This window comes from Hylobates moloch, unplaced genomic scaffold, assembly GCF_009828535.3.
Source record: "Hylobates moloch isolate HMO894 unplaced genomic scaffold, HMol_V3 SCAFFOLD_21, whole genome shotgun sequence".
NCBI lineage: Eukaryota > Metazoa > Chordata > Mammalia > Primates > Hylobatidae > Hylobates > Hylobates moloch.
In genome coordinates, this window is record NW_026652296.1 from 51,806,842 (window position 1) to 51,833,719 (window position 26,878).

The 26,878-nt window shown below is 40.2% G+C and overlaps 1 protein-coding gene across 18 annotated transcripts in view; it reads right to left on the minus strand.

Moving 5' to 3' along the window:
- The window catches only part of PLCB4 (phospholipase C beta 4), a 411,579-nt gene that overhangs the window by 14,887 nt on the left and 369,814 nt on the right, over positions 1 to 26,878 (minus strand). For all 18 annotated transcript variants that reach the window (XM_032142697.2, XM_032142694.2, XM_058432941.1 and 15 more), the window contains 5 exons: positions 21,518 to 21,567; positions 21,308 to 21,373; positions 11,073 to 11,188; positions 7,044 to 7,119; positions 4,731 to 4,906 (listed from right to left, as the gene is read on the minus strand). In XM_032142697.2, coding sequence (XP_031998588.1) covers positions 4,731 to 4,906; positions 7,044 to 7,119; positions 11,073 to 11,188; positions 21,308 to 21,373; positions 21,518 to 21,567 — 484 coding nt within the window. The remainder of the gene's footprint in view (positions 1 to 4,730; positions 4,907 to 7,043; positions 7,120 to 11,072; positions 11,189 to 21,307; positions 21,374 to 21,517; positions 21,568 to 26,878) is intronic.

Below are 26,878 nucleotides of genomic sequence, written 5' to 3' on the forward strand. Positions count from 1 at the left end.
ATTGATTTTTTTGAAGGGTTTTTTGTGTCTCTATCTCTTTCAGTTCTGCTCTGATCTTAGTTATTTCTTGCCTTCTGCTAGCTTTTGAATTTGTTTGCTCTTGCGTCTCTAGTTCTTTTAATTGTGACGTTAGGGTGTCAATTTTATATCTTTCCTGCTTTCTCTTGTGGGCATTTAGTGCTATAAGTTTCCCTCTACATGCTGCTTTAAATGTGTCCCAGAGATTCTGGTATGTTGTGTCGTTGTTCTCATTGGTGTCAAAGAACATCTTTATTTTTGCCTTCATTTCGTTATTTACCCAGTAGTCATTCAGGAGCAGGTTGTTCTGTTTCCATGTAGTTTTGCAGTTTTGAGTGAGTTTCTTAATCCTGAGTTCTAATTTGATTGCACTGTGGCCTGAGAGATAGTTTGTTGTGATTTCTGTTCCTTTACATTTGCTGAGGAGTGCTTTACTTCCAATTATGTCATCAATTTTAGAATAAGTGTGATGCAGTGCTGAGAAGAATGTATATTCTGTTGATTTGGGGTGGAGAGTCCTGTAGATGTCTATTAGGTCTGCATGGTGCAGAGCTGAGTTCAAGTCCTGGATATCTTATTAACCTTCTGTCTCATTGATCTGTCTAATATTGACAGTGGGGTGTTAAAGTCTCCCATTATTATTATGTGGGAGTCTAAGTCGCTTTGTAGGTCTCTAAGGACTTGCTTTATGAATCTGGGTGCTCCTGTATTGGGTGCATATATATATTTAGGATAGTTAGCTCTTCTTGTTGAATTGATCCCTTTACCATTATGTAATGGCCTTCTTTGTCTCTTTTGATCTTTGTTGGTTTAAAGTCTGTTTTATCAGAGACTGGGATTGCAACCCCTGCTTTTTTTTGCTTTCCATTTGCTTGGTAGATCTTCCTCCATCCCTTTATTTTGAGCCTATGTGTGTCTCTGAATGTGAGATGGGTTTCCTGAATACAGCGCACTGATGGGTCTTGACTGTTAATCCAGTTTGCCAGTCTGTGTCTTTTATTTGGGGCATTTAGCCTATTTACATTTAAGGTTAATATTGTTATATGTGAATTTGATCCTGTCATTATGATGTTAGCTGGTTATTTTGCCCATTAATTGATGCAGTTTCTTCCTAGCCTCGTTGGTCTTTACAATTTGGCATGTTTTTGCAGTGGCTGGTACCGGTTGTTTCTTTCCATGTTTAATGCTTCCTTCAGGAGCTCTTGTAAGGCAGGCCTAGTGGTGACAAAATCTCTCAGCATTTGCTTCTCTGTAAAGGATTTTATTTCTCCTTCACTTATGAAGCTTAGTTTGGCCGGATATGAAATTCTGGGTTGAAAATCCTTTCTTTAAGAATGTTGAATATTGGCCCCTAGTCTCTTCTGGGTTGAATATCCTTTCTTTAAGAATGTTGAATATTGGCCCCTACTCTCTTCTGGCTTGAAGGGTTTCTGCCGAGAGGTCCGCTGTTAATCTGATAGGCTTCCCTTTGTGGGTAACCCGACCTTTCTCTCTGGCTGCCCTTAACATTTTTTCCATCATTTCAACCTTGGTGAATCTGACAATTATGCGTCTTGGGGTTGCTCTTCTCGAGGAGTATCTTTGCAGTGTTCTCTGTCTTTCCTGAATTTGAATGTTGGCTTGCCTTGCTAGGTTGGGGAAGTTCTCCTGGATGATATCCTGAAGAGTGTTTTCCAGCTTGGTTCCATTCTCCCCATCACTTTCAGGTACACCAACCAAACACAGATTTGGTCTTTTCACATAGTCCCATATTTCTGGGAGGCTTTGTTCTTTTCTTTTTACTCTTTCTTCTCTAATCTTGTCTTCTCGCTTTATTTCATTAATTTGATCTTCAGTCACCAATATCCTTTCTTCCACTTGATTGAATCAGCTATTGAAGCTTGTGCATGTGTCACGAAGCTCTCGTGCCATGGTTTTCAGCTCCATCAGGTCATTTAAGGTCTTCTCTACACTGTTTATTCTAGTTAGCCATTCATCTAACCTTTTTTCAAGGTTTTTAGCTTCCTTGCGATGGGTTCGAACATGCTCCTTTAGCTCAGAGAAGTTTGTTATTACCGACCTTCTGAAGCCCACTTCTGTCAACTTGTCAAAGTCATTCTCCATCCAGCTTTGTTCCATTGCTGGCGAGGAGCTGCGATCCTTTGGAGGAGAAGAGGTGCTCTGGTTTTTAGAATTTTCAGCTTTTCTGCTCTGGTTTCTCCCCATCTTTGTGGTTTTATCTACCTTTGGTCTTTGATGTTGGTGACCTACAGATGGGGTTTTGGTGTAGATGACCTTTTTGTTGATGATGATGCTATTCCTTTCTATTTGTTAGTTTTCCTTCTACTAGTCAGGTCCCTCAGCTGCAGGTCTGTTGGAGTTTGCTGGAGGTCCACTCCAGACCCTGTTTGCCTGGGTATCACCAGCGGAGGCTGCAGAACAGCAAATATTGCTGCCTGATCCTTCCTGTGGCAGCCTCGTCCCAGAGGGGCACCCACTTATATGAAGTGTCTGTCAGCCCCTACTTGGTGGTGTCTCCCAGTTAGGCTACACGGGGGTCAGGGACCCACTTGAGGAGGCAGTCTGTCCATTCTCACAGCTCAAACGCCATGCTGGGAGAATCACTGCTCTCTTCAGAGCTGTCAGACAGGGATGTTTAAGTCTGCAGAAGTTGTCTGCTGCCTTTGTTCAGCTATGCCCTGCCCACAGAGACGGTGTCTATAGAGGCAGTAGGCCCTTGCTGAGCTGCAGTGGGCTCTACCCAGTTTCAGCTTCCCGGCCACTTTGTTTACCTACTCAAGCCTCAGCAATGGTGGTCGCCCCTCCCCCAGCCAGGTTGCTGCCTCACGGTTCGATCTCAGACTGCTGTGCTAGCAGTGAGCCTGGCTACATGGGCGTGGGACCTGCCAAGCCAGGCACAGGAGAGAATTGCCTTGTCTGCCGGTTGCTAAGACCTTGGGAAAAGCACAGTATTTGGGCAGAAGTGTCCTATTTTTCCAGATACTGTCTGTCACGGCTTCCCTTGGCTAGGAAAGGGAAATCCCCTGACCCCTTGTGCTTCCTGGATGAGGTGCCACCCCACCCTGCTTTGGCTTACCCTCCTTGGGCTGCACCCACTGTCCAACCAGTCCTAATGAGATGAACCAGGTACCTCAGTTGGAAATGCAGAAATCACCCATCTTCTGCATCGATCACACTGGGAGCTGCAGACTGGAGCTGTTCCTATTCGGCCATTTTGGAATGAAGCCCATGGATATATTTTTTAAAGTATTTTAGTAACTAGGTCATGATCTCTTCAAATGACTTCCTAAGCAATTCAAGAATTAGTATATTTTGTTTTTTCCTTTCAGATAATGCCTACTGTTGTGAGCTAATGTTTTTTTCTTTATTCAGCAATGTAAAAGAAGATTAGACAAGTGCCGTGCTGTATTCTGTGAAGTATCTTTGAATAAGGGTAGGCACCTAAAATCTGGCATTGTAGCAAACATCAAAGGCAGAATGATGAACACACCTTTCTGCATAGTAAATCAAGAGCATTTCTAAGGAAAAAAGAAAAGACAACTTCTAATCCTATAGGACTAAATAGAATGCTTTAAAATGCATGGGGGTACAGCACATTATCCCACAGAAAATGGAGCATGGGAGACCTCATTTAGTTGCCTCAAATGAGAATTGGAAACCACAGCAAAAACACTTTGTTCTTGTGGCAATATCTGTCACTCCAAAGTAATGTTGGGAATTTGGACATGCAGCCAGATAATTTATGCAGCTGGCATTAAAAACATTTTTTTGTTTGATTTATTTGTATAATGCTTCTACTTTCTACTCCTGTTGTGTCTCAATAGACCTTAACTGTGGCATACGGTAGGCACTGAGTGAGAACCAAGCAAGCTGCAACCGAGCTATGATAAAAAGATGTAACAAACACCAGCCTTCTTCTGCTCAGGGATAAGTCCAGCTCATGGCTTGGCAGTATTTCAAATGCAATATTCACTTTGCTGAAGTGGGCACAGGCCAAAATAAACCGATACTTTGCTGTTTCTTAATCAGGCCTATCTTTCCAAAATTCACAGAAGTCCTAACACTGTAAGGAAGGGAAATGGAGACTCTCTCCGCAGGTAGCCATTAAATGATCAGAACCTGGTCACTCTAGGAGCTCAACTGATTGGTCTTTAACTCTCTGTGTGTCTTTTCTTCCTAAGAGACTCCAGATCATTTTCCAAAGGCCAGTTCCAGCCCTACCATTTTGAAAAGTCTCCATGACCACTCTGAAAAGGTAGAGCTCCTCTGAGCTGGATGCCTTTAGTGCCCATGACATTTTAAAATATGTGTCATATGCTACTTTGTTATCTGACTTAACTTTTCATATGGGTGTATTATCTTGCCAACACCTGTAAGCTCTCTGATGGCAGGGACCATTTCTTTTTTCTTTTTTCTTTTTTTGAAATAGAGATGGGGTCTTGCTATGTCTTGAACTCCTGGGCTCAAGTAATCCTCCTGCCTCAGCCTCCCAAAGCACTGGGATTACAGGTGTGAGCCACTGCACCTGGCCCCTGGGGGCCATTTCTTATAGCTCATCTTGCTCATAATCAGCCATATGATGAGATACACAAAAGAGCTACATGTTGTATGTCAAATTGATTTCACTTACTACCTTGGCTCTCTTATACACACAAAATCAGCTTTTGTTTTTAAATATTAGATGTTTACTCTGGACATGGCAATTCCCCCACCTGTCATGGGACAGTTTCAGCTGCTGGGTTTGCTGCTCGTGGGCATTGATGAGTAGCTTTTTCAGCAGCTCACACTGCTGGCTGAGGTGCAGGTCTCGGATTTCTTGCTCCTCAGCACTGTGGGTATTGATCATTTCTGACCATTCCTTCGTGTGCTGTGCTACAATCTCTTTGACCTGTTCAGAAAAAAGGGGACGGTGCCATTGTAATCCTCATAGGTCAGGTATGAACCCAAAAGCACAATATTATTCAGGTATTTCAGATTCCTCCCACCAACTTACTTGGTGAATCATGAGACACCTATAACCACCAAAAAATAATATGTATTAATCAATGGGAAGCAGGAAGTTATTGCTTATTAAAATAAATCAATTGCTTTGGCTCTGAATAGTTAACTGTGAACCCTTATTTTACTGCCTCACTTAGCAACACTCTATTTTGTTTTTTGTTTGTTTGTTTTGTTTTTTTAGACAGAGTCTGCCTCTGTTGCCCAGGCTGGAGTGCAGTGTCATGATCTTGGCTCACTGCAACTTCCACCTCCTGGGTTCAAGCGATTCTCCTGCCTCAGCTTCCCAAGTAGCTGGGATTACACGTGCGTGCCACCACGCCCAGCTAATTTTTGTATTTTTACTAGAGACAGGGTTTCACCATGTTGGCCAGGCTGGTCTAGAACTCCCGATCTCAGGTGATCCACCTGCCTCAGCCTCCCAGAGTGCTGGGATTACAGGCGTGAGCCACCACACCCAGCCAACACTCTGGTTTGTGTGGACCTTGGGCTCTTTTACCAGTTCCATCAGGATTCTCTTTATCACCTTATGTTTCTCCAGCTTCATGTCCACGAGGCCACATGTGTGAATAGAGAGCTGTGTGTTCTTTTATTTCTGGATCATGACTTACTGTGTCGACCCTGATAGACACTAGGGTAGAAAGTCCTCCCCACCCAATATCCAAGCTCTTTGCAGTGGGGTTTTGCAGCACCTCTTGTCAAGAGCTGGAGTCTATTTCTCCAGCTCCTTGAAATTGGGTGACCTGTTAGCCAATGAGATAGTAGCAAATGTGATGCAAGCAGAGGCTGGAAAGTACTTGCCCTTCTGCTATGCTTGGATCCCTGTGGCTACCCTCTGACTGAGCCTGTGCTAGCCTGCTGGAGGTTGATAGGTCATGTAGGAAAACAACCAACAGCCAGCCAACTACCAGATACATAAGTAAGGCCATACACCCCCTGCTGACAGTAGATACACAAGTGTCTCCAGCCAAAATCAGCAGAAGTACAGCCCACATTTCTGACCCACTGAACTGTGACCTAATGAACTGTAGTAGTTGTTTTAATGTGCTGTTCTTTGACACAGTTCATTATATAGCAAAAGCAAACTGATCCTATGGCCAAGGCTTTTCTTATTGATGCCAAGCATCTAAGAATCATGACAGTTTGCACAACTACTAATTTTCAAACATTCCAGTTAAGAAGACAGAGTGGGGAATAACTCTTAAAGACAAATGGCTTACTGCCTCTATAGAGTTCATGCCCTACAAAATATACAGCTACCACGGAGAACATCTTGAACAGCTTGGCTGCTCCATGCATGCAGCAGGGCCATTGGGCCAGATGACACAGCCGCATATAGATAGATGAGGCTGGCTGGTTTGACCACAGCTATTTTTGGGAGCTTTCTGTAACAGTTGTTGCTGGTTTTTTTTTTTTCTTTTTTTCCTTTTCATTTAAAAACTATTATTGCTGGAAGAATTGTTTTTGTTCTTAACTGGGACTTAACACTTAGTTCTCCAAATGCCCACAAAGTTGATTAAAGTCTCTCAAGCTCCTATTTTCTCCTGCCTTTAAGAAAATGTGAGTAATTAGGCTTCTCTTTTAGAATATCAGCTCTTAATTTTTTCTCATCCCAAATTTCCATATAAAGTTAGGATGGAGTAACTACCACTTCCCAATTTGGGTGGTTTTCTGTCCTATGTTTAATGTTATTTCTATAGGGAAGTATATTCTGTATTTTATTTAATATTTCCTTTTAGTATCCTCATTTATTGTTTTACTTGATGCCTCTGAGGCAGGCAACATAAATATTGTTAGCATAGTTCAACAGACAAGACAAAAGAAGATGTTCCATGAAATGGCTGTTCTTAAAGCCAGTGGGTCTGAGGCAAACATGAATCCTGGGCTCCCCTGACATCCCAGATCAGCTGCAGGCTACTAGACCAGTTCTAGGCTACTGTTATTTCTGATTTACACTAGGTACTCCTTCTAAAAAATTACAAAGTGCCTTCTGCAAGTCACTGCTGTAAAAATGGGCATTTTCTTACCTTAGATTTGTGATCTGATGTCAGCGTCTGAATTTTGATTTCTGTTTCTTTTTTCATTTCGAGACAATTACTTCCCCTGAAAATGGAAAGTTGCAAATGCATGCCAGAAATTAGATATTTTCCCATTCCCGTGGGTCTTTGCTACAAAGCTTTCTGATGAAGATAATATATTCATCAAATATGAGATGTCATGGCTCATTGGGCAACACTGGTCTTTCTAGTAATAGATTCACACCTTACAAAATATTATCTGTTTCATGATTACTCAATTCAACCACTACACAAAGAGGCACTTCAAACCTAACAATTATTTCATTGTTAAGGGGCTGTTGTCAGTTTCCATTTTGGTTCCTGTTTTTCTTCAAGCTATTTTTCACTTATTCAATAAAATATTATTTGGGATGAAAACTGGAAAATAGGTCCTCAGACTTGAAGTGAATTTTTCCTTCTTCCATTTCGTTATAAAGCCAGATTTTTGTCTTTTAAATATGCCAGTAAAGGAGAAAATAGCAATGCTTGGCACCACAGGGCAATTTTTGCTTCTTATTCTATTGTGAGTAGGAAATATATGCTAGGCGAGTGCCCAGCAACTATTACTGCTTATTTCAGTGATTATGTCTTCCTTTTGGAATATCCACATCGCTGCTGAAACAAGAACAGGTCCTGAGCTTCGTCTTCAGCATTTATACCCTAGGTTATTATAGCTCAAGTCAGAATGCTTCATTATAATATAATTCCAAGTTCCTCTGAGAGAAGCATTACTCTAAAAATGCGAGGTCTCGCATCAAATCTAGCACTTCTCAATGGCTGGCACTGAGCAAGTTTCTTCTCTCTTCTGTTATTCAGTGAGTTTGCAGCACTGCCGAAACATTCTCGTGACTTAATTCTAGACAAATCTTTCACAGTAAATGCAATGAGAGGTTTTATTCAACAGTCTCATCTGAGGGCATAAGGGCATGCACTCTTAATATTTATTTAAAAATCAAGATTTTATTTTCCCCTTTTTAGTGCATCAACCTTCATTTTATTCGGGCTATGCAAAATAATTTCTGTAATTTAGAATTTTCCCAACTTTAGCTTGTCTTTCCTTGTTCTCCCATTCATCTTTTTGCCATCACCTTAAAGATCCCTGAGTGGAAAGCATATGAGAGGCAGTCATTAGCCAAAGCTGGAAGCACTTGAATAAAGCTTCCCTTTCCCAGGTCAATCGTTCCTTTCAGCTGAGTAGGTAAGAGTAAGGGGAAACCTTTCATTTGTTTCAAAAATAGATCCTGCATGAGAAAGCTCCAAGGACTGTCACAGTTTCCCCTTTCACTAACTTTTTACCAACTCAGTTGCAGTTAAAAGTCCAGGGAGGCTGGGTGCAGTGGCTCACACTTGTAATCCCAGCACTTTGGGAGGCCAAGGTAGGCGGATCACTTGAGGTCAGGAGTTCGAGACCAGCCTGGCCAACATGGTGAAACCCTGTTTCTATTAAAAATACAACAAATTAGCTGGCATGGCAGCATGTGCCTGTAGTCTCAGCTACTCAGGAAGCAGAGGCAGGACAATTGCTTGAGCCTGGGAGGCGGAGGTTGCATTGAGCCAAGATTGTGCTACTGCACTTCAGCCTGGGCGACATAGCAAGAGTAAGTCCAGGCAGTCTTGATACCATGGTCAATATTAATGATGAGAAACTCTCCTCAGATACGGCTTTCCAGAAGAAAATATCTGATGTCTGATTTTGAAGTAACTTTTAAGGTATTGCTAAGATTCTACTGTTTAGAGTACTTGGAAATGCTCTGTGTGGAGAGCCTGGTAGGAGTGCTGCGTTTGACAGCATAAGCTCAGGAAGAAATCTACAGATTAGACTTTTCCAGTCTCACCTACATTTAGGATAAAACAGGGCTTTATTTGTTGAGAGACCTCCAAGAGCACTCAATAGCCTGTTTTGGGTGTTAAGTGTTATACCAGGAACACTTCTAATAACTACCAAGTTTATAATAAATTACATTTTGATCCCACGTTATCTTTGAGAGTAAAAACAATCATGAGGTAAAGATATATTTTATCCATTTTTTTAATTTCTAAAGGTAGCACTCATGACTGATTGAATCAGAAAATTGTAATATTATTTTTAGCAAAGAAATGTACTCTATGGTGCTTGGGTCTGAAATCTCCTTAATAAAGATTTTTGGTTTGGTTAAGCCAAAACTGTGTTTCTGAATACACCGATCCACAAAAATGCATGAAACATTTTTTGAAAAGGTATCTTGTAAATACAAATAACCTTATTCTTGGAGAATACTATAAAGTTGTCAACAATTTGCTCCTTGGTATTAGAGTCTACGTCTACCATCAGTTTCAATATTATAGCCTACAATGTCATTAAATATGAGAAATTAATTTACAAAAAAGAAATAGGCCAAAGCTGATGTGGTTAGAATCTAGAAGAATCACAGGTCCTCAAAACTTACTGTAATCACGACCAATATTGCCACATGAGCTCTGAGGTGGGTGACTCACTTACTCACTTAAAATATAGACCAAAATGTTTTCTAACCAACAGGCACATTTCTGCCTCAATGATACACAGTGAAACCTACGGGAAAAACAAAAGGCAGATGATACATAATAACAGATGCTCAATAATCACTGCCTGATTTGTATTTTTCTGAAAAATACATTAATAACAATGAAGGTGCCTCTCAAATAGTGAGGCCTGAGACCAGGGCAGGCATTTTAATTACCCACCATTTACTCCTCAAGCAAATTACACTGGTTTCATATCATGAACTTAGATCTTGGGATCTGAAATTTCAGCAATATGAACCAATGTCCAAGAAAATTATAACCAACATAATCTGTTCTGTTTTCAGAGTTTAGTTTTCTAGGTATATCTTGAGTGACTGTTAAAACAAAAATAAAAAACAAAAACCAAATGCCAAAAAACCCAAGTAGGAAAAAGAAATCTCATTCTCCTTTTCTCTCGTGCCAAAGGTTGTGGAAAACTAGAAGACATCAGCAGGGACTGAATGAAAGAGATAAAAACCAGGGGGAATCCATGGAGAAGGTCAAAGGCAGGAAAAATAATTTCTCAGATAAATAGAATGTATGCGTGGTTTCACAGAATTTTCCCCAAAGTATTTATAAAGGGAAAAAAGTAACCTGACAGTGCAGAAATCTGTCAGATACCACCTTAACCAAGTCATCCGGGTTAACATCACCAAAAATGGGACATATCAATGTCACACCCCCATCCCCCCAAAATCATGGACTGAGAAGGAAGCAGCATCATTTCCATGATGTGCTTGCCACAAATGCATAACCTCACTCTCATCATGAGAAAATATCAGACAAATCCAAAAGGAGAGACATTCTACAAAACAACTGACCAGCTCTCTTCAAAAGTGAAAGTCACAAAAGACAGGGAGAGATTGAGGAATTATCACATACTGAGATGACAACTAAATGCTATGTGCAATTTTGGAGGCGATCCCAGAGTGGAAAACAAGCACTTGTGGAAAAACTGGTAAAATGTGAAAAATCACCGTGGCTTGGTTAATGGTATTGCACCACTGTCAATTTCCTGGTTTGACAACTGTACTATGATTATGTGAGATGTTAACATTTAGGGAAAGTGAGTTAAGGGTATAAGGGAACTCTCTGTAGTATTTTGGAAACTTTTCTGTAAATTTAAAATTAGTTCAAAATCAAAAAGGACAACCAATTCTCAGAGTAAAGAGGTATTTTTTCAATTATTTGAGGCCAAGATTTCTTTCTCATATTAGAACTAATTATGATGAATTAAAAGATTTCAGAATCTCTGCTGAGAACCTTTCCCAAATCAGAAGGTACATCCACTCATTGACCTGTTATGATGTTAGAGCATTCAAAAGGAATGAGTTTCTTACTTTCCAGGAATAATTTTTAATGATGAAAATCAAGTCAACACTAGGTTCTTCCTTGACCTAAACAGCAGCAAAACTGTGGGAAAAGACAAAATATAAAACATAGAGAAAGTCTTCAGAGGGAAATAAACAGTATTACCCCTTCTTCTTCATTGCCTTCTCTAGGATTTTCTCCTGAGTCGACTTCTCTTTGTCATACTGTGCCACAATTTTGTCAACTTGCGTGCAGTGTAACTTCTGCATGGTACTGTGTTCCTGAACAAGAAGGATTTGCAGTTATGAACTGGACTCTTAGCATGGCTCACACCATATAGGGCTGGCATAACTTTCACCAGCTTCCCTAGAGTCTTCATTTAGAAAGTCAAGGAGTAACCAAATCTGAGAATGGTGCAGACTCCAGATCTCCCATTCAACACCAGTTTTTTGTCCAAGGGCATTCCCAACATGGGAGTCTCTAGCCTCAGTCTAGTGAACATGCCCAGTTCAAACGCACTCCTGCTCAGCAGTGAGTAGTGCCAATCATCTCGAAGTCCTTTCTTCTACACATACGCATCTCTGTAGTATTTCCACCCATTCATCTTTGTTCTGCTGTTGGAGACATGTAATTAGCCTACTGCCCCTTCCACACATTGGTCCTCAAACATGCAAGTTCAGCCACCATATTTCTTCTCTTGTATATGCTAAATGTCACTATTCATCATGTGACATGTTTTCTAAACACCTGCATATTTTGGAGCTCTTGAATGCCATCATTATATAATGAGAGTCATCACTGTGTCACCATCAGTTGAATTTGAATCTACATCACTTAATATTTTCACTGGCTTACTTAACTAGAAGCAGTTTATGAGGATAAAGTGTTCAGGAGCTATGGCCTTCTGTTTTACAGATATTTAAAATATTTTCCCATCTGCTTCATGTAACCATTGAAACTGGGGCTGCAATGCTTTGGAAAGTAGGTATTTCAATATAAACATTATTTCTTCCTGGACAATGAAAAAGGCATTTAGCTACAGCCAATGACTTACATGAAATCAGATTTCTTTAGCTGCTCAGCCTCCCAAGCCCAGAGGAAATCAGTACAATCAGAAAGTTCCAACTCTAAATGATACTTGATGTTATAGCCTAATATTACTCTTGAGAACCAGAGAAATGGGATGCTGTTCATGACTGGAATGGGTGTACATGTTGTTCAAGTTATATAACCCCTCTCACAGTCATATTTCCTTTCACTTATTGAAAAAAATGAGTGCCTTAATTTAAAAGCAAATTTATTTTCTTTCTAAGGTAGGCTTGACTTTATGCAAATCTAATCCATGAACTTCTTTTAAAGGTTTCATAAAATCTAAATGGGGAAGGAATTTTTAAGTCTTTACTAAGACTTCCTTAATTTCCTAGCTAAGTGAATTAACACAGGACTTGATCTACAATTCATTTATATATAAATTCTTTAGAAGTGCATTCATGCACAAGGCCTCAGCATTCAGTCACTTACCTTTCCAGAGAATGCTCATCTTTATAATTGGGATAGTGACATTTACTTCATAGGGTTGTTAGGATTAAAAGTAAATCTAATGTATCAAATGTGTGTTACAGCTTATTCAAAACACAGTGACATACAAACCTATCTATACTATTCAATACCCATGATAACATACAGAGAGTGACTTGAGATAGGAATATCAATCAGACTAATTAAATCAATAAATCTTTCCTCCATGCTTGATCTACTGCCCCAGGAATAGAGGAACATGTTGATGTATCCCTGAATGTATTTAACTACTCTTGTAATACTTTGGTACCTACTAAAATGCCCTCCTCCTAATCTTCTTTCTAAGATTTAGAAGTCATTATGGTTGGCTAACACACGTGTTAATTTTTCCTGGGGAAAACATTAAATAAATAAGGAGCTTTCTGCAAGTCTCAAAATATATCAGAAGTGCCACAGTCCTATATTATCTTGCAAATATCATTGAAAGGAGGGTGAAGACTATTTCTTTAAATATTTTAGTGCAGAACAGGACAAGTAGAGACTTTGAGGCTTGGATGTAAATTGACACAGATTTTTTCCTAAGAAAATATTTTGGTGAACCTTATTAATCCAATTAGATATAAGGAATGGGGCTCTTTGTACCACAAAGTTGTTTATGCTGGATTCAACTCTATGTAATATGCTCTACAAGAGCAGGGCAGGTCTTTTCTCTTTACCAGTACATGGCACAAAGCCTGGTACAAAGTAGATGCTCAATAAGTATTTATTGCATGAATAAAAAGTCAGCATAGGAAAATAGCAAGAGGACTTAGATTCTGGTCCCAGCTCAGCCAATAATTAACCAACTGCCCTTGTGTAACATATGTAAATCTTCCCAGGCCTCAATGTCTTTATTAGAAAACTGAGTTAGGGTTGGGCACAGTAGCCCATGCCTGTAATCCCAGCACTTTGGGAGGCTGAGGCGGGTAGATTACCTGAGGTCAGGAGTTCGAGACTAGCCTGGCCAACATGGCGAAAACCCATCTCTACTAAAAATACAAAAATTAGCTGGGTGTGGTGGTGCACTCCTGTAAACCCAGCTACTCTGGAGGCTGAGGGACGAGAATTGCTTGAACCCGGGAGGCACAGGTTGCAGTGAGTCAAGACCATGCCACTGCAAGACAGAGCAAGACTCCATCTCAAAAAAAAAAAAAAAAAGAAAGAAAGAAAGAAAAGAAAAGAAAACTGAGTTAGGTACCTTTGCCTAACTGAATTCATGAGTTGCTTATGAGATGCAAGGTTACTCAACGTATGCAGAAATAATCTGAAAAACTGAAAGCATATTGAATTAAAGTGATTATAATTAATGTCAGTAACAGGAAAGCTGGTCCTGAAAATTTGTCTCTGTTTCTCTTTTTACTCAAAACTCCATCCCTGTGCGGTAGGCAGTGATTGCCGAAGTGTTTCGGGATAACTTGATTCCCAGACACCACTTGTCCTTTCGGAAAGAAATGGGGATCGTAATTACTGATTTCCATGTGACTCTGGTCAAGTCTCAGCTTCTTGTGCTGTAAAATGAAGGAGGCATGAAATGATCTCTAAGTCCATCTTAGCTTAAAAAAAAAGTCCATTATTGATTTTATTCTTTTGTTCCTTAGTTAAATCATGAAACACTATGGAAGAGACATACATTTCTCATTCATTCAAGCCAAGAGTACCAAAATTAAATGTGTTGACTTAAAGTAAACCTTACCTGGGACATTTTGGGGAAAAACATGTATAGCATTCAGAAGAATTTGTGTATGTTTCTCATCCAAGTTAAAAGAGTAAATTCAGCTTCTTTTGGGGAAAACTGCTGCTGCGATTCATTCTTGTGACTGATGTGACTATGGGCGTGAATGATCGCACCACAGAGAGTGCTGAAAAATTGGAGTAAATCATGTTTGCTCAGCATATAACTCTGAGATTACCAATAGGTGGACTCTGAGGGCAACTGCTGTGTCTCTGCCCCTTTCCACTGCAAAACTAAGTTATAGGTCTGGTTCTAAGGTCTGACCATGAATTAAAATTGATGAGTTTAACAACAGTCTTGGTGCTGTCAGCTAAATTGCTTGCATAGCAAACAGAAAATTTTCCATCAGGAGCTTTACTGAAAATGCCAGAGTTTAGTAGGCTTCACAGGCATTTCATTTGACTCATTTAATGTTGATACTGCAAACTGGTGGCCTAAGGAATGTATCCTGCCTGCAGATATAGTTTCTAGTTTTGGGTTTTTTTTTTGTTTTTTTCCTATGCAGTTTCAAAAAGAGGTTGAATTAGAGGCCGATAGTAAAAGATCAGGAAATTCAGATAAGCTTTCTGATTTTTTGACTCTCCTTTAAGAGGACACGACTGACCCATCTACTCTCCAGGCACCAATGGTGGTAGCTCAGTCTGACTTGGCCTGTGGATAGAGACGAGTGCTCCCAGCTTTTGTGGAGTCAACACCTGCCCAACTTCCCTCAGCTACTTCCTGCTTGGTCCCCATAGGCATTTGAATTGTAATTCCCCTTCTAACATGTTACTGGAGATATGTATCCAACTTTGGGTTTTACATTTTTGGCTCTAAGGAATTGACCTCACTGGACAATTGAAAAGCATGCCTGTCTTTTTTTATGGCTGCATAGTATTCCATGGTGTATATGTGCCACATTTTCTTAATCCAGTCTATCGTTGCTGGACATTTGGGTTGGTTCCAATTCTTTGCTATTGTGAATAGTGCTGCAATAAACATACGTGTGCATGTGTCTTTATAGCAGCATGATTTATAGTCCTTTGGGTATATACCCAGTAATGGGATGGCTGGGTCAAATGGTATTTCTAGTTCATGTCCTTTGTAGGGACATGGATGAAACTGGAAAACATCATTCTCAGTAAACTATCGCAAGGACAAAAAACCAAACACCGCATGTTCTCACTCATAGGTGGGAATTGAACAATGAGAACTCATGGACACAGGAAGGGGAACATCACACTCCGGGGACTGTTGTGGGGTGGGGGGAGGGGGGAGGGACAGCATTAGGAGATACACCTAATGCTAAATGACGAGTTAATGGGTGCAGGAAATCAACATGGCACATGGATACATATGTAACAAACCTGCACATTGTGCACATGTACCCTAAAGCCCTAAAGTATAATTAAAAAAAAAAAAAAAAAAAATCAATAGAGATCAGGAAAGAAACAAATACAAAAAAAGTGTGATCAACAGAAAAGAATAACAACAAATAAGACAACTGAAATGAGTCCAAACATATATTTAATCACATTAAAAGTAAATGAACTAAATTCTTCAGCTTAAAAAGAAAGACCTCCAGATTGCATAAAACCCATAATCCAGGTATATGCTATCTACAAGCATCAAACCTAAAAATAGTAACGCAAAAAGTTTGAAAGTAATTAGATGGAAATAGCTACATTGGATAAATACTAATTAAAACAGAGCTAAAATGGCAATATTCATATTAGACAAAATAAAATATTAAGTCAAGATCTTAAAAAAAAAAAAAAAAAGAATGGAATGTAATTATTTATAGGTAGGTACTACCAACACTGTATTTGGTTATCCAACCTCTGTGTGAATGTGATGTGGGCTCACTTGCCATCCCATATGGCTCACTGACAATTTGACTATTAAATACGGAATTTTAATTTGAAAACATTATTGATAAAAAACAAATGCTTGCAGCTAAATGTATAGACAATAAAGAATGACATTTAAAAGGTAGCAGTATTAAAAATCACTCTCTCATGTCCTCTAAGCATCTTGGCAAACGCTTGAAATTAAGTTTAAAGAGGATTTCAGAAAATAAGGGAAGAACACCTTTAACTTATAATATTTTCTACTTGAGAAGTACACTTTAGTAACCTTAACTGTGGCTATATGTTAACAATAAAAGTGGGATTATAATGAAAAAAAAAAAAAAAAGAAAAGCATGCCTGTCTCTTAATGAAAGTAACTGCAGCTCTGGATCCCAGTCATGTGCTGGGGGAGGATTATTGTTAATTAATTCTCCTTTTTCTGTGTCTCATGTAATAGACACTTGAAAAACCATTACCCTAGTTTCCATTTCGAATTGAAGTGGTTCTAGAAAGTATGAGACAAGTAGAAGTTTGATTGCCAGTACATTCAGAGGGTCAAAGGCAGTTGACCATTGCCATTTTCCAAAAATAGGCATTTTAATGAGCATTTTTATATCCATTTGGGGTACACATGGTCATTATCCCCATCTTTTCTTCTCAATATCCTAACAGCAAATCGCACACCTATTTGCAAATGGCAGAACCTCACACTCACACCACTGTTCCTTTTCTATCTGGTAACTAACCTGCAAGTTTGGAAATAAGCTGTCCTTGGGGCCATACATTTATTTCTTAAACTGCTAAGATTTAGTTCACAGATTCTCTGCTTCTCTTTAAGTCTAAAAAGTAGAATTATTTATCTAGGCCAGGAGTGGCCAATCTTTTGGCTTCCTTGGGCCACACTGGAAAAAGAATTGTCTTGGGCCACACATAAAACACTGACACTAATGATAGCCAATGAGAAAAAACAACAACAACAAAACAAATTAAAAAAGTCCGTGCTTAAATCTCATGTTTTAAGAAAGTTTACACATTTGTGTTGGGCTGCATTCAAAGCCATCCTAAGCTGCATGTGGCCTGAGAGCTGCATGCAGGTTGGACAAGCTTGATCTAGGCTGATATGTAAGAGCTGAGATCTCCCTACAGTTGCTGGATATAGACTAAATAATAGTCCCTGTTCTTAGCTACCAAGTGCTGTTTAGGCCAGGGGCACAGTAGTAGGGAGAGTCAGCCCAGGCCATATTTCTTCATCAGCAGGTCATTTTATGACATAAGGCTTTGGGGTGGTAAGCCTTAGCTCCATGTTGGGTGGCTGAAAGCTATTATAAAAGAGCTGTAGATGTCCTTTCACAGAAAGCATGTGGGAATTAATTCTCACTATTATGTGGCAACAGGATAAAACCTCTGTCTCTCTAAGGAGGCTTGATAAGTGTCTTTGCAGGCAATTAGTGGGGTTTCTACTAAGGGGTCAAGAGATAGTAAAAAGTGCTACATAATGTTCTTAAAAAAACAGTCCTCAAAATTTAGCATGCAGAGGAGAGGAGTTTATTTAAAATGTATTTCTGTATTTCCAATACTCTTTTCTTAGGGATGATAGCTAAGTGTCAGATAGGCACAAGAATACATAGTTTTGTAAAGCCTCCAGCTCTTGGCCCAATGACCTTATGTTGAAAAACCAGTCCTGAAGGAACCCAAGATATTTGTGCCCTGATAGGTTCATGATTGCTCTTAAAAACCTGTTACTGAGACCATAAAGAAAAAGATGTGTGAAGAGAAGAAAAATTAGTGTGGGAAACATCAGGGGCAGCTGAGTATAGTGGTTACAAGTCTCAGTTCTCAAGCCAGGCTGAATTTGGTTCAAATCCTGATTCCACCACTTAAAAACTAGGTGATTTAATGAAGTTGTGTTTTTTTAAGTATTAATAAGCTAATCTGTTGAATGGCTGGTAGGCTATAAAAATGGCCACAATTATTTCCCTTTCTGCATCCACTTCCACTTCTGATGTAACTTTGTCACCTGCCAAAAGGTAGAGACCTCATAAGGCCAGACTTAAGACCTACTTTGGCCAAAAAATGAGGTGGAAGTGATGATGTGTCAGTTCTGAGCTGGGGCCACAAGAAACCATGGTGATCTGCTTGGTCTCTCAGGACCCCAGCCATGTGAACAAGCCTGGACTAGCCTGCTGGAAGACAGGAGACCACATAAAGCAGAGAGGAAGTGGTTTAACAGAGGCTTTCCTAAATCAGCCAGTCCCAAACTGGTAGTAACAGCAGATTCATGAGTGAATACAGCTGAGACCAGAAGAACCAACCAGCGAAACCCAGCTCCAACTACTAATGCACAAAATTGTGAGCCAAATAAATGGTCACTGTTTTAAGTCATTACATTTTAGGGTGGTTTGTTACCCTGCAAAAGCTAACCGATACAAAACTCATATAATTATAGTACTCCTTTACATAACTGTTATGAGAATACCTAAGAATATCTGCTTAAGCAAGTATCAGTATGTACAAGCTAGTATTGCCACTTTAAAAGTGTTGACTGACAGAAAAATCAGTGTTAGGATAAACACGTCATATGGAGATCAAGCAAGAAGTATGTCCAATGGTAATAGATTCACCACATTGTTCCCCTCTCCTTAACCAGTTTTTCATTTTTTGGTTTTAAAGACATGTTTTTGTTGTTGTTGTTTTGTTTTGTTTTTGACACAGAGTCTTGCTCTGGTCACCCAGGCTGGAGTGCAGTGGCACAATCTCAGCTCACTGCAACTTCCGCCTTCTGGGTTCAAGCGATTCTCCTGCCTCAGCCTCCCAAGTAGCTGAGATTACAGGCACCTGCCACCATGCCTGGCTAATTTTTGTATTTTTACTAGAGACAGGGTTTTGCCATGTTGGCCAGGCTGGTCTCAAATTCCTGACTTCAGGTGAGATCTGCTTGCCTTGGCCTCCCAAAGTGCTGGGATTACATGCATGAGCCACCATGTCTGGCCTAAAGACAATATGTTAACAGAGCTGGCATCGGTATATATTAGGCAAGTAAATACTCATTATATTCTTCATCTTAGAAGTTAGCTTGGACCGGGCATGATGGCTCCAGGGAGTTAATGGACAACTCTGATTTAGGTTAAGTTCTAAAAATTGAGGGGCATCCTTCCTTAATCACAGTCCTGATAATCAGCAGTATATCAACACTGCCCAAAGTTGATAGTGATTTTCCCTAATGTCCCATGTGCTGTCACTGCATTTGACCCAATGAGGGAACTTGTCCACTTAATGAAGCATCCCATATCCTACACAGGAGTATGGTGCAAGACTATGGATTCTGGACTCTTGATTTTGGTTCAAATATCAGCTATGCTGCTTCCTAACTCTGGGACATCAGATAACTTCACGAATTCCTAATTCCTTCACATGTAAATAGAGACTCACATAGAATTTACCTTACAGGGTAGAGTGTTAAATGAGACAATGCATATAAGGTGCTGAGCACAGCATCTGATAATTACTGAGCATGCAGGAATTCTAGCTGCTATTACTGCTGCTATTATTACCACACGCCACAGCATATTTTCTGGCCAGGCCTCAAGAAAATATTAAATGAAGCCAAAATCTTTATGTTTCCAACTAGCCCAAAGGCCACTGAGGTGTCTGCTCAATAAAAGAGATTCAATTTAAATGCAAGAAAAATCTGTTAGATAGTGCTGCAGCATATGGGCACCCACTCTATTCCGAATAATTAAAGTCATTCAAGGTGCTTTCTCTCTTATTTCTCATTCTTATTCTTTTTCTGTTGGCTTTCCATAGTTCAGCCTGTTGTCAATAACCAACAACATTGAAGTCCCTACTTTAAATTGTTCTGTCTCCAGTAACCCCATTGAGCAATGTAAGGAATTTCACTGAATGGAATTATTCATGAAACTTAGAAACAGTCTTTGAAGTGAAGTGACTGTATCAGCAAATCCATTGAGCCCAACAGTTCCGTAATACAGGGAACATTACTAGGATAAGATTAGGCCTAACTTCTCAAAGGAGCACAAACTCTTAAAGAAATGACAGGGTTCCAGACAATGTTCTCGGCATCTCAATATGTGGAATGATTAAAAGGTACATCACTCAAGCCAAGTTCTGAAGGACATGCCTTGGTTTGAGGCTTGGGTCAGAGAATAAAGAAATAGGAATGCAAGGTTAGTTTAAAAGAACTCAGAAGTTCTTTCAAATTAATAAATTATAAATTAAGTTTCTCTTGCTCTCATTGCCCTTAATAAAAGAGGACAGACATTATCTTACCAGCAGCAGCTGGTTATTATACGTCCTTAGGAAGGAAGGAGGTACTACCTTTTTCTTCTTTATCTGTGAGGGAGTCTGGAAGTGATGATGTGTGCGTGCCATGAAGTTTTTCAACCCACGGGAGAATTCCTGGGGCCACCTCCTGCTGTTCTCTTACAATTTGCAACTAGCTTTTATAATTTTTCACAATCACTGTCAAAAGACCACTTCTTATGGGTAAAAAGCAAAAATAAATCTATTTCAGAAGTAGGCTACTGGGCAAGGTTTACATAAAGGAGAAAAAGTGACAAGTGTTCTCTCTCTAGGTGCTATGAGTGGGAGGTTGACAGATTGCTAGCCTCACCCTCCACGCACCACTGTGTACGGCAAACTATGTGACAGTGACCTGGCAATTTAGGTAACTAGTGGCTAGAATTGTGAGCTGGTCTTCAATATTTTATATAATCATGTTATTAGTGAAATTTTTTTTTTTTTTTTTTGAGATGGAGTCTTACTCTGTCACCCACGCTGGAATGCAATGGCATGATCTCAGCTCACTGCAACCTCTGCCTCCCAGGTTAAAGTGATTCTCCTGCCTCAGCCTCCTGAGTAGCTGGGATTACAAGGGCACGCCACCACACCCAGCTAATTTTTGTATTTTTAGTTGAGATGGGTTTTACCATGTTGGTCAGGCTGGTCTCAAACTCCTCACCTCCTGATCTAACCGCCTTGGCCTCCCAAAGTGCTGGGATTACAGGCGTGAGCCACTGTCCCCGGCCTAGTGAAACAATTTTTAAATGGATGAAGCTTTGTTATGCATTTGAAAGAATTGTTAGAAATGCAGACTACAAACAGGTGACAAGCACTCCCAAACCGATTCTATTTTTTAATTTCATTGTTAACCAGTTAGAATGAGTTATTGCTGTTAAGTGGTCTGATCAGCTTCAAAGTAGTGTTTCTGGCTACAAATGATTCATCCATACATAACACAAAATAGTAGCTTTAAAACACTGTACCTTTGCATGTTTCTTCTTTAAAGAATTTAGCTCCTTCTGCTGTTTCTTTAAATGCTTCAAGTAAGCCTTTGGGAGAAAAACAGAATCAAAAATTGGTTGTTTTTCTTTTTTTGTAATCACAACGATTACACTTGGTGAGAAACAAAAATATATTGGTGTCACCAATATGTGTAATATAAGAGTGCTTGCAAAATAGTCAAGCAGTTTTACCTTCATCTGCTTTAAGTCTTCTATCCTTACTTGAGGGATAAGTTCAATACCTAAACAAACAAAAAAAATTAAGTCACTATGTATACTAAAATCAGAGAGAATAACTGGTAATATAGAATTCACATATTGAAATCTCATCGAAAGACTTTGAAGCAGCTTTACATGTGATAAGCTTTACATCTTAAGTTCCCATTACAAAGCAATTAACTGGACAATTGAAATGTTGAACGTCTTAACTTAGGTCAGGTTTCCTACAAGCAGAGCCTGAGAAGGGGATTCACGTGCATGTGATTGATTGAGGGCAGACTCTCAGGAGAAACCCCTAAGGGAATGAAAGAAGTGGAGCAGGGCAGAGGAACAAGGTAGGGTGTGTTTCTAGTAGAAATCCAGCCTGTCTGATCCTGCAGGGAGCTCTTCAGTACAAATGGCACCCAAGAGTCGTTCCACCTTGGCAAAAAGAGGCTGGGCTTTTGTAACCCTGGATCAATCAGCTGAGTGCTACAGAGGTTTCGCAAAACCTTTCAGGCAAGGGAACTCTCACGGTCCCAGGGCAATTCTCTGGAGAAGGGCAGGTGAAACGCCAAATCAGCCAAAATTCACAGGAGCTGTGAGATGGAATAGTGAACCCATAAAGGGGAGCTGATCAGGCACAAAAGTATCTATTATCCTTACTCTTACCTTTGTATTTCAAGGTGTATCATACCAGTCAACTAATTCCCAACTCTATTCTCAATTCAGTCATTGTGAAAGAATAAAACATTTTTTTCTGGCTTCTCCCTTTTACCAAATTCAATCTTAGCATTTAAGCAATGTGCTATTGAGCATAGCAATGCCTTAAACATACAGGAAATAATAAAATCAAACCAGTGTATAACAGGAGGATACCAGGAGGAGCTAGGGTAATACACTAAGTCATCCTGCTGAGTGATGCTAGGCCAGGTGTTGTCATGGCAACAACAGTTGTAGCCAGATCCTCAGTTTCTGTTTGACTGCAGATTTTCATCTTAGGCAAAAAAAATGAATGTGTACTCTGTGCTAGAATTGATTTCCATTAGAATCCCAAAGGCTAGGTATGATATATTCAAGAAAGATAAGCATCAAGTCCCAGGCTCTTGTTTTTCCCTTTTATTCATTTTAAGATGTGCACATTCAATGATAGGGTGGTCAGGCCACAGTAGGAAAGTTTTGGCTGAGGGAAATCAGCCTTGTGATCTGTAACATTTTATGATTGGGGTATAAGGGGTCCATGGGGCTCTCTACTGATCTCCTAAGTTGGCTTTCACAAGCTATCTCTCTAGTGACTGAGGCAGGGTAACGCAAGGGAGTGACTCCTGGCACACAAAGAGCTCCCTGTCTTTAGGCCTCAGCTCTCTCGTCTGTAAAATGAACAGACAGGATTTGGGGAGTATGCAAGGTCCTCCAGAGATCTAGCAAATTCTAAGAGTTTGACCCAGTCTGATGAAACTTACTTTCTCTCTCTCAATTTTTATTTTCTTTTTGGTCTTGGTTCAACTAAGTCTTGATTAAAAGGAACCTACAAAAACATAAACTTCCCTCAACTACCTGGTTTTGTGTTTTGGGGGAAAGACACAATTTGTAAAAATGTTGGTTCCCATAAGTGATTTAGTTCCTTAACAACTTGTTTTCTCTTAATCGTTAATCTGGAAATTAGGAGCTGGGTTTTCTTAATCCTTTGTTCTTAAAATTAGAAAAAAAAAATAGTTGTGTTGGTGCAGTCGTTGCTGTTTGGCTGAATGTCTAAGAAAAACAGTTTGGAATTTCACACCTCCCCACGTTCATAGATGTCTGCAGCAAATGCTCTCTGCTCCAGCCACACACTATGCCCTCTCTACATCAGCTCTTCTAGTTCACTTCCAATTGCCAGCGTCTGAATGCCGAGAATTTATCCCTTCCATGGGAACCCTCAAGAAAAGGCTGACAGGAGTCAGGGTATCCATTCCCCAGCTCCCTCATCCCTCTAAGAGGAGACCTCTGAGAAGTACATCCAATACCAGCCCCCAGAGTTTCTCCAGGGCATTAAGTTCCAGGTGCCTACTGGCAACTGGCTTTAAAACATTCTAATTACTGGCTGCCTTCCCTCCCTGGTGTCACTTCTTCACATCTCTATCCATGTCCACTGCATCCCAGAATAAACTACTTGCACTGGAAGCCTTCTCTCAGGGTCTTTGGGGTGACTCAAATTAAGACAGTTTTCTAGAAAGAAATGGAGGCTTGCTTTCTCAAATGACATCACTTCCCCCAAAGGCTCCTGGAGTAGAGTTTATTCCCCACCCCACTCCACCCCAATCCATGGAGAGGCGTGGGAAGAACACCTACAGACTTCTCTCTTGTACTTCCATGCCATTCTCCTAAAAACTATCATACAAAAGAACAGGCCTCTCACTTACACCAGGCTCTGCTGAGCCTAACTACCTCCACATGTGTCCTTTTAGGTCACACACTGCCCTGCCCCATGAACTTCAGTATCTGACTTGTGGTTTTCCTATGCAGGCATTCCCAGACATCCAACACAGTGATTCAATATGCATGAGAAGAATATGCTGAGTGACTTTTCTTTCTGTTTCCTCTGATGCCTTCCATTCTAGGAATCTTCATCTCCACTTTACCTCAACTCCCACTGACAGTTGTAAACGGGATATTAACACTGCCTGAACTGCCCCTCCTCCAAGACAAGTAGCTTAGAGTAACCTCTTTCTGACTGCAATCTCCATCCTGCCAACTTCACTCACTCCCTTATACCTACCAAGCAAGCTTTTTACTTTCATCTTGTTCCTGGTTCCCTTTAACCTTTTCCTTTCCTAGCAAAGTCTCTCTCCTCTAGTATCTACCCCACTGGAACATTAACCTATATATTACGATCAGGGTGGCAGACTGAGTGCAAAGATGGCCAAAAAATTCCACCCCTCCCTGTTTCCACACCTACTTACATGTGACTTTGGAACTCCTCCCATCAATATGTGGAATCTGTTTCCCCAACTCTTGAATGTGAGCTGGGCCATGTGACTTGCTTGGGATGATGGAATGTAGTGGAAAGGATGCCATGCCAGTTCTAAGTCTAGGACTCATCAAGGAACCTGACATACAGATGGTTCAACTTACAGTGGTTCAGCTTTGTGATGATGCAAAAGTGATATGCATTCAGTAGAAAGCATATGTTGAATTGTGAATTTTGATCTTTTCCTAAGCTAGGGATATGTGCTGGGGCCGCAGCAAACCTCAGCTCCCAGTCAGCTGTATACTCTACGGTGTACTGCATTTAATAAGTTACATGAAATATTTAACACTTTATTATAAAATAGGCTTTGTGTTAGATGATTTTGCCCAACTGTAGACTAATGTAGGTGTTCTGAGCACATTTAAAATAGGCTAGACTAAGCTAAGCTATGATGTTCGGTAGCTTAGGTATTAAACACATTTTTGACTTAATGATATGTTCAGCTTAGGAGGATGTAACTCTGTCATAAGTCAAGGAGCATCTGTACTTTCACCTCCATTTTAGAACACTGCAACTACCATGTGAACAAGCCCAGGCTAAGCGGATGAAAGATGAGAGTCCACAAGGAAGACAGCCCACTTGCCCCAGCCAATGACACATCAGCTGAACCCCAAACATTTGAATAAACATAGCTAAGATCAGCTGAGTCACTGATTCTAATCCACCCATAACCAGAAAAGCCATCCAGACAACCTCATGAGCTATAATAGATGCTTACTTATTTAAATTACTGACTTTTGTGATTGCTTGTTACACAGCAATAGCCAACTGTTACAGTGTCATAACTTAATGCTCTTCAAACTTTTGGTCCCAGACCATACACATTATGATAATTTCAGGCTTGCAACTCCCTAAGCTGTACCTTGTCCACAGTTGTTGCTGAGTTTCTGGGCACTGCTGAAGAAGTAATGAGATCAAGCTACATCAACTTAATACACACCACCAACCCTCACCAGGGTCCTGTGTGCTATGTGGCAGACCTTCTCCTTATTTTTTGTGGATCATTCTATTCCAGCCAGGGGCAACTCCAAAGCTTTTCTATACTGTTGTTTTTCAGTTCTACCTCTACCTTTCTCAGCAGAGAGCAGCCACCTACCCAACTTCTTAGATCAGATAAAATCTATCTGTGTTATACTACAAAAATGACCACTATTTCTTTCTCCTCTAATTAAGAGGTAGAGTCTATTTCTCTACCCCTTGAATATTGGTTCACTTTGTGACCTGCTATGGCCAATGGGAGACTAGCAGAGGCTGGAAAAGGGCTACTCTTTAAACTCAGGGAGTATCATATGAACAAGCCTGCTCAGGCTTCACGATAATGTGAAACAACTTGCCAAATGACAGATATGTGCATAAGGTCATTCACATCTACCTTCCAGTCAACCTATCAGCTGATCACAGGTGCATAAGCAAGACACAGAGATTAGCCAAGCCAGCTTAGACCAACCAACCCAGTGAAACAAGATCTCAATAAATGGTGGTTGTCTTAAGCTACTAAAATTTGAGGTCATTTGTTATGCAGCATAAGCTGACTGATACACCGTCTGTCAGAATTCTTCCTGTCTATCCTGAAACTTCTATTCACTCATTCTTCTTGGCTCAGACAGAACATATCTCTTCCTTCCTTATCCAGCTGAATTTCACCCCTTCTGTTGATTCAGATCTTCCTTATAGCCTTGTTTTACCATGTATTCTCTTTTGCATTTTCCTTGTTTTTCTTTATTAGTTCCTACCAACGTGCTACTGTCCTCCAGAACAACCATTTTATGTCTTAAATTATGTCTCACATTTTTCCAACCATGTTTCTACCCTCATCATCCAATCACCACTGGTTCAGCAATAATTTTGTAGTCTTCACTTCTCTGGACTTGTCTACAGCGTCTTCTCAAAACTAATCCTTCTTAGAACATAGATCTCTCTTTTTCCTTTTTTCCCATTCCTTCTGCCTTCTAAGTATTCTTATTCTGTTTCTCTGTCCCTCCTTCTTCTTCTCCACCTGATATAGATTTGGTAATTGCATATTTCTGCCCAGATGTATCAGCAACAGCTTGACCTCAGTGATATTTGAGCTTGACCAAAATCATCTTCCTTACCAAAAGCAGCTCCTCCTCCTAACTCCTGTACTTCTCTCAATGGTACCATTTATCTCTGGGATCTGTCCTTGAAGTCTGAGTTATCACAAAGCCCCTTTCTGCCTAAGGCCCATATCCAAGCTGCCGACTTATTTCTTTCTTTCTTTTTTTTTTTTTTTTGGAGACAGAGTCTCGCTCTGTTGCCCAGGCTGGAGTGCAGTGGCGCTATCTCGGCTCACTGCAAGCTCCGCCTCATGGGTTCACACCATTCTC